Source organism: Eleutherodactylus coqui, chromosome 2 (genome assembly GCF_035609145.1).
Source record: "Eleutherodactylus coqui strain aEleCoq1 chromosome 2, aEleCoq1.hap1, whole genome shotgun sequence".
Classification (NCBI taxonomy): domain Eukaryota; kingdom Metazoa; phylum Chordata; class Amphibia; order Anura; family Eleutherodactylidae; genus Eleutherodactylus; species Eleutherodactylus coqui.
In genome coordinates, this window is record NC_089838.1 from 118183908 (window position 1) to 118192844 (window position 8937).

Below are 8937 nucleotides of genomic sequence, written 5' to 3' on the forward strand. Positions count from 1 at the left end.
ATGTATTCAGAGAACAGCGGGTGGTCTGTTCCCTGAATACAGCTCCTGGTGGCTCACACACTACTAATTGGTACTGATAGGCATTATTACTACGTAGTAGTTTTATGCAAAATGATCGCTCAAAAGCCATGTTTAGAGCGATCATCTTTGTGTCTAAATGCACCTTAAGTCTGCCTGGTCTCCTATTGCAGACAGAGAAATGTGGAAGGATTCATGCTGCAGCCAGTTATCTATAGCCAGATATAAAAAATATATATAATTTTCCATACAAAGAGAGTAAAAGAGGAAAACAAAACATTTTATTAAGAATACAAAAAGTTAAATCTGTTGCTGGTCTTGCTTCAATGGTAAAGGAATGGAGACAACTGGAAAGACAAGAATACTTAGTAAGTATGCAAGTCTGATGAATGACATGAAAAACCTATTAGTATTGAAAAAGTTGTTTCCCCATCATCCCTTTCACTTCCTCATTCAGTCCTAAACCTTTAGGCCTCCTTCACACGGGCGACACCGCATCGCTGCAAGAATCTCCCATTGCTGCACCGTACGATATCGCTGCGATTTTCTCGCAGCAATACAGCGATTTTGTAGCGCTACAAAGTCGCATGTGACGCTACAAAATCATGCAACTTTGTAGCATCTGCTACTCTCAAAGTTGCATCGCATGCAAACCGCGTTTTCGTGCGATGCAACAGAGAGGAAGGCTCCATAGAGAAACATGGGCTACAAAACCTTGCGTGTCGCGGGCATATCGCCGGACCTGCAAGGTTTGTGTGTCGTTTTGTAGCATGCTACAAAACATCTTATGTGTGAAGGAACCCATAGGAAACCGTGGGCTTCACATACATGCGATTTGTAGCATCGTAGCGATGCTACAAAATCGCGTGACTTTGTCGCCCGTGTGAAGGAGGCCTTATGAAAAAGAGAAAAAACAAAACAAAAAGGTGTCGCCCATAGAACTCTGTCAAGTATTTCTTTAAATACACAGAAGGAAAAGGGCATCATATTACTTATTGGTGCACCTTTATACGTGTTATAGGTGTAAAAATCGGCAATAATCAAAAACTAAAAATACTCAATCCGCCTCACAGACTTTATTGGCAGAATTTTGCAGTTTTTGCTGCAATTAATCCCCAGTTCAGAAATAATTATATAGTCAACCTTATTAAACCGCCTCAACCCTTCTGATAAATTGTATATATAGTCAACAGACCAGTTGGCAAAGCATGAAGACAATGTTGTAGGTTAACAACATTTCATAAAATTACATATTCTCATGTATCCATTTCAAACAATAACATTAAAGTAAATCTGGAAAAAAAAGTTATACCACTACATTATGGAGAATGTACCCCACTGCCCCCTTGTGTAATCTTTATTGTGAAATGCTGGCCAACAATGCAGGTCCTGTATGCAAAATACAACACAAAAGGCTCATAAAAGTGACATTTTGAGATTTGAGAAAACATTTCCTACGATTTACTGTTTTCTATACAAGAGTACAAAAAAGGTAGAGACTATACAAAAAAAATAATAATAATGGGACTCATTTTGGAGATAAAAATAGAAAGATCCCTGAAGGTACAATGGCCTCAGGATACTATATTTTCATCATACAATGGTCTTTCACATTCCACTGTCACTTCAAACCAGATTGAACATACAATGTTACAGACAGTCCGGATCAGCAGCACGTGCACCATGCTGAAAAATCCAGACAGTCAGCATTTCACTAGTGTAACACCTGGATTACTGAAATGCCTGCACCGATTGGTTGTCTATCCACCATACAATGCGGTACTACATGGTTTGCACTGCTCTACTTGTACTAGGATGGCCGGCTCCTACAGACCCAGAGAAGGACGGCACCACTTTACTTACGATGTGGCAGAAAAATAATGTACAGGACCCTAAAAACGCTGCCGCCTTCACCCTAATAAGTGATTTACAGTCTCCAGCAGCTCTGACTCTTATATGTAAATCTTCATTTTGTATTACTGTATTTTTGCTTTGGAACCAATTACCAGTTCTGCGTCGAGTAATGCTTTCAACATACAATATTAATTGGTCCTGATTCTGTATGTTGATGGACCACTGTAGTAAGGAAAAGAAAACTCAAATTCTTTGATTTTATTGGTTTATTCCCCAAAATCATCATCTTTGGAAAGGACACAAAATAATTTTGCTTCTGACCAACCTGGCATATATATATATATTACTCCCAATAATGTTTTTTTTTTTACACTGAAGAAAAAAAAATGGCACAGACACAATGTAGTCAATAAAATTGGCATTGGCCTACGAGGCACTTCTGTGGGAAATGTACAGCAGAAAGCTCAAACACTTCATTGGCAAATACACCAATATGTGACTAGGTATGTATACAATACATATTACTTTGAAATGTATAATCTTTGCTGGATATTTAGGAAGTAGAGGAAATGCAATTTAACTAAAATTTGGCAACCCTTGAATTGCTAGGACAATGCCAGCCTTCAGTCTGCCGGCACGCTACCCATAGCGGTCATCTTCAGACGGTGACAGTAGATAGTTGCCAGATAACATAAGCGTAATACAATAAATTACATAAAAATGTAAAACTCTGTTAGCAACAAGAAAAAAAAAAACATACAGACCATTATTAATGTCAGTCAAGATGTTACATAAAATAACGATAAAATAAGTATCACAAGAAAACCCACTGGAGCCACAGAATAGTCCAAACACATGAATACCCTCTAGAAATGAACAACAAAGCCATGAAACATGCGCAAGTCAAGAGATAAAGTGCATTTAGTAAAATACACAATCCGCCCTCCCCCACTCTTATTGACCTTTAATATTAAAGTTATCGATTACTGGAAAGTTGTAAAAAGTCAAGAGTTTTCATCCATAATAAAACCTGAAAAGTTCCATCTTGTCTAGTTGGTTTTGTATGGAATTAGTTATTTCACTTTCGTACCAGTCTTGAGTTGTTTTTTTCCAGGAATGATTATCTAGGCACACAATGAGGCTGGAAGTGCAAGATTTATGTGCTAGTCGCCAACATCGCCGTCTCTATCCCCGATAAGCCAAAGGATATGGAAACTGATGGCAAGTAAAGCAGTTCCTAAAAGATCTCCCAATGCAGTGAGATAAGGAATGGAAAAACTGTCCGGATCCTTTCCTTTCCTCCAAATGTGATGCACCATCCAGTCTGCGATCCACAGCAGAGCGAATACCTGGAAGAGATAAGTCATGGAAGGTGACTGGATGCTCCATTCTAGCAGCTTACCCATGAGAGACCTTGGATTAATGAGCACAAATTGGGTGTTATGTGTCACTGCAGACAAAACAGCCAGTCATTTACCTAAACATGTAACAATCTGAATGAAATCAATAGAAATATATTCTACTATATGTTGTGGCTATATGTCAGATAATAACCCTTTGCAATCCAATTTTGGATTCAGGGTTTCCTAGGGAGTTTTCTCTTTCTGCCATTATACAATGGCGCCATTTGCTGGCTAGAGCGAGTACTGCGGTATGGGACATGCTGGAGAGGCCCCTGACAGAGCGGCCAGTAATATGGAGTAAGAATACCCTGCCGGACGTCTTCCGACATCAGGCTGTACTGCTCTGAAGACGTCAGGCAGTGGATTGGAAAGGGTTAAAAACTTCTGTGTTGTAAACTGACTCTTCTGAATATGAAACGAAGATCTTCAGAAAATTTAAATTTTTTTTAAGATCTTTCAATATCATATTTCCTATTAAATGTATTCAACTTATATCTCTCAGACACCTTGTGTGAGCATCAAGAGCATGGACCAGATGGACGGGCCGGAGGCTCTGATGCAGATGTGAAGTCGGACTAAGAGTCTGGAAAGCTTGCCATTTGCCATCATCTTTTCAGTTTACGGAGGTCAATGGAACCTCGTTGTAAGGGTAAGGGTACCATTCAGCACTTTTCCATAGCAGAATAGAGCTTGCTGGATTTTAATATTCACAATGAGCACCATAACACTGTACAGATTTATTTTAGTTTGCCGTGGAATCCATATCAAATCCACTCCGTGTGAACACGCAGCAGTCTTGCGGAGCGCCTACAGGCAGGGTAAGGGAACTACAGGCTGCTGGAATATTAGAAAGACACAGAAGCACAAGATTTTATTTTTACTTTCACAATGTTTTCACTTGAGCAAGAGCTTCAAGATTAATACCCCCCCCCCCCCCCCCCCCCAAAAAAAAAAGCCCTATCCTGATTTTTTGGTCTTTTCAGCGAGGCTTGAAATATAAGCCTTATCCTGAAAATAAGCCCTTGCTTTATTACATTAAAAGAAAAAAAAAAAAGAATACATTACCTAACAGACTCCGTCCGGGTCCCTCCTGCTGCTCTCTGGAACTCTGACGTGCTTCTTGCGATAGTCCTCAGCCAAGCAATGCAGCGCTTGATGAACCAATGCAATGGCTGTGATTGGTTCATTGAGCGCTGTATCAGCCAATCACAGCCTTGCGTTGCAGAGGCGGGATTTATAAATTGGTCAATCTAAGTGCGTTGGAGCTCTGGAGAGCAGTGGGAAGGCCCGGACTGAGCCTGCTGGATAAGTATTATAGGACATTCCCCAAAAATAAGACCTAGCGCCTCTTTTGCGGCTACAAATAATACAAGACAGGGTCCTATTTTTGGGGAAACACGGTATAAAGTGTACGGAAGTTTTAAGGGGATTGTCCAATCAAAAAAAGAAACAGCTGGCCATGCTTTAAAACAAGCTATTACTCACCTCTTCTCCCCTCAGGAAGCCATGTACTAGATCCCGCCGCAATCCTGGTCCATACTGCCAGCGGAGATCAGGTAAAAGCTGCAGCCAGAGGCAGCTACATCACCTGGGTGGCATCATGGCACCCAGGAAGCAAGTGCTGGTGCCAGGAGATCGGACAACCACTTTAACCCCTTAAGGACCAGACACTTTTTAGGGATTTTACCCATATGGTGGTTTTACTGCTCTATTTTGTTTTCTCCTTCAGCTAACAAAATTATCTTCTTTTCACTGACATTTTTTTCTGTTTTTTTTTTTAGTTCTATTAAGGGGTAAAAAAGGGTTTTGTTTGTTTAACATTTATAGTCTACTTATTAAATTTACACTAAAGTACAGGAATGGGTTCCTAATTTTGTTTAGGATATATTGATACATAATATGTATGGTTTTCGATTGCAGGGCAAATACGGCAACTGTTTTGGTTGGCTTCGGCTTTGGGTCGGCTTCGGGTCATTTTCTTTTTTAGGCATATATTTTTATTTTCTTCTGTCATTTTTTCGTACTCATTTTTGGAACTAGATTTTTTAACATCTATGACCCTCATGACATCATATAAGACCTCTGTGGGCCACTCACATTGAAATTACAAAAGAAAAAAAACAAAAAACACTTTCACTGCAGCTGAGACATCCATAGGAGCCCCAGTTACAGGAGGAAACATCCCCCTGTAGTGGCATCAGTCACTAACAGAGCTGATCAGGGTCTGATAGGGTCCTGTAGCTCTGCTCTAACAGGGGGCAATGGGTCGCATAGTGGAAGAAGCATTTCTACTTTCACTTCTTAGTACATAGCGCTCATTGAGGACAGAAGTGGTTAAAAATTGCTTTTCCCTTCTCCTCTATGTTCTCAGCTGTGTCTAACTGCTGAGGACCAGACCTGCTCCTACTTGATTACAGCAGCAGAGGCTTTAATCCTGTGCTGTATTTTTGCTTTTGGCTGTGATTAAAGCCCAGAACCAAGCGCCGTATATTTACCACGCTTGGTCCTTAAGGGCTTAAAGAACCAAGAACTTCTAAAACTTAGACTTGTCAGAAGTAGCTATTGCGAGATCTGTGCGCAATCTCCCACTGATCGCTACAATTAAGTGGCTGCTACTCTTCAGAGTACTTACTTGGTTCAGCTCCAATTGACTTCACTTGGGAAAGAAAGGAATTTGTCAATGACAAATGGATACCAATTCCCAGGCTTCTCTCCAGTGGGGCACAGCAGCCCTTTTGCTTTAGCAATCAGTTGGGGGTCTCATGACATGGTGATCAAAAGAATGAGTGGTAGCTGTCCCAATAACTTTAGTAACATAGTGTATTAGGACGCTCTAAAAGCTGCTTAGATACTGACATATTACATGGCTTTCTCATCACATTAGCACAAGCAGCCGCTCTGCTGCTCAGTAGACAGTATGCCTGTAAGTTTGATTTCACGTCAACCCAGTAAACTGATCATTGGAATACATTAGCAGGAGAGAACCACGGATAATAAAGATGCATTATACCGCTGCTTAAGTAATTCCATAATGTATTCGCTCAGGTTCATGAGCTCAGTGTAATCCTGTATTCCTCCTATTACTACAGCACATCTCAGTTGAGGTGAGAATAAAAGAAGCAGTTTAAAAACAAGGTATCACTTTTTTTCTTCTAATTAAAACCATCCATAATTTTTTTCACCATTTTTCTAATTCATTTTTCCATTTTCCCATTTTATGTATTTTAATTCTATTGTCTGTAAGTTACAATGGGCCTGTCATCTAGCCCGAGCTGCAGGTAATAGCATTTAGATACATTCTTTACAGCAGCGTCATGGGCTATATACACAATGGGCAGAAGGGGACCCATTGACTTCCATGGGAAAGTGTTCCAGGCAATCTGTCACATGTGCAGAAGACAGTGGTCAGAGGTCACCTCCTCCCCTCCCTGCACATCTATTCTGAATGATTGATCCCATGTTCTCTATATATAGTTGTTACATTTCACTGTAATTCTACCTGTGATGATACTGACACCTGCTGAAAAGTTCTCTCTACAGAACGGGAAGGGTCCGCTATTATTCACACCGACAAATAAGTGTAATAAGGCGGAATTTTAGGATTGTTCCCCTTTAAAAAGATAGATCATAATAGCGCAATACAGTCGCTAGAATTGGGGTGAAGCTCCTAATATACAGTTGCAAGAAATATGGGGAAATAACTGGACTTCTGCACCAATTACTAATAAAATGTGGTTTGATTGGATTTGTGATTGAAGATAGTAATCCAATCTATGGCCTTGTTCAGATCTGTGCTTTTGTCACTGATACTTTATTGCTTCCACTCCATACACCATTGCGGCACTGACAGCGGGCGCCCCAACAGCTCTTTAGCTAGGTTCTCAAGTGGCGGAAGTCAGCCAATCAAATCTTGGGGAATGGTCATCAATAGAAATTGCCGGGAAACCTCTTTTAGTGAGGTTAGTGTAGAAGCTTAATGGTGCATTAATGAATTATTCAATGCAGCAATAAGGAGAGTTGTCAATCATACTGTGTGGGTAGAAGTCAGGGCTCACAGGCTATAGGAGTCCTAGCAGCAGTTAAAGAGGTTAGCCCATTAAAAGATTTTAACACCTGTCCACGGGATAGGCGATAGATGCGTTACTTCCCAACTTTCAATCAATCAAAAGAGGGAGAACTTTTACAGCATGCTTAATGCGATGCAAATTTATTCACCATGAGGCCACAGCCTTTTTATGCTAAGGCACCCCCTTTGCATGACTTCACAGGATTTATGTATAACGGCTTTCTCTGTTGGGGCAATACAGAATGTAAAGGGTTAGGGAAAAGTTGCGTTGTTTCGCAGACAGCATGCGCCTCCATGAGTTGTGTCTGGTATTGCGAATCAGCCTAATTGAAGTGAACGATGATGAGCTGCAATACCACAAATGAACCCATGGTGTGGCACGGCTTTGGAAGAAAGCAGCTATGTTTTTCTAATCCTATGCAGCTCATTTAAAGGAGCCAATATACATACAACTGTCTGGTGAACAAATGTTTGTCCATTAGCTGTTTTCGGCTCAACTGAGTTTTCATTTGGGTGCTGGGAGGTAAGCTACTGTCTGACAGCTCTGGTGTTGGCTTATCTCTTGGGGCATTTAAAAAAAAATAATAATAAAATCAGGTGTTGAAATTCCACGTCCCTGATCCTTCTTAACCAACATCATCTGACTGGGGAAAGCTAAAAGCGGCATCCAAGCACATCAATTAGTTGACTGACCCTACCGTTATTAGAGCGTTCCGATGACCAAATACAAAATGTGTATGAGAAACTCTTAAGAGCAGAAGGGAAGAAAGGAAGCAGCTAGAACAGATCAGGTTCCATTTAGGCCTCTTTTAGTCCAGAGAGACAAAATTCTTGGTCCAAAAAGATACAAGCAAAAGAAAGAAGTTGTGACCGATGCTACACAAACTGGGAAACCATTTACTAGCTCTTAAAGCTAAAATTAGTTATGACATCAAGATGAAAACATATGATAAAAAGAGGAAAATTCTATAAACTAAACTCCTAGTCCCTTTATGGGCCCTTTTACATGAGACAACAGTCATCCCAGCGGTAATCACTCCTGTGCCTTTACATTGGAGGGATCATTGCTAAGTGAATTGGGGGTGGGGGGGGGAGCGTGCCGAAGACAATTCTGGCAGTCTGCCTCCATTCACAATAAACAGGCAGTTGTTCGAATGATATAATTGTTTTGTGTAAAACAGCCCTAAAAATGAGAATATCTGAATTTTTATCTCGTTTTAGGTCATGCCAGCTTTACCTGTAGTGTCTCCTTAATAGTCTTGAAGCAAAAAGGTCTTGACAGATCTACCGCAATCTTTCTAAATTCATCAATAGTGCCAGGTTCTCCTTACGGAGAAGCAGCAGTATAGGGAGATTTTAATTCTCCTAATGCAAACTTTGACTTTACAGTGACTTCATCAGAGGTATTGCAATATGGCATCTGCTGTCCATGATGTTCCTGAAGAGATGCAGTCGCCTCACCTACCTAGAACACAATAATAGTACATAGCCTAATCCTGCTAATACCAGTTTGGCAGGAACTTTCAGAAAAACCTTTTAAATCTTGCAACTTTCCATCCCATAAGGAGACACTGAAGGTGCGGTACCAGCACGATT

At 40.6% G+C, this 8937-nt stretch overlaps 1 protein-coding gene across 3 annotated transcripts in view; it reads right to left on the bottom strand.

Moving 5' to 3' along the window:
• Nucleotides 1-2120: 2120 nt before the first annotated feature.
• Nucleotides 2121-8937, bottom strand: part of SLC41A2 (solute carrier family 41 member 2) — an 85637-nt gene continuing 78820 nt past the window's right edge. For all 3 annotated transcript variants that reach the window (XM_066591445.1, XM_066591447.1, XM_066591446.1), the window contains exon 11: nt 2121-3221. In XM_066591445.1, the coding sequence (XP_066447542.1) occupies nt 3036-3221 (186 nt within the window). In that variant the 3' untranslated portion in view covers nt 2121-3035. The remainder of the gene's footprint in view (nt 3222-8937) is intronic.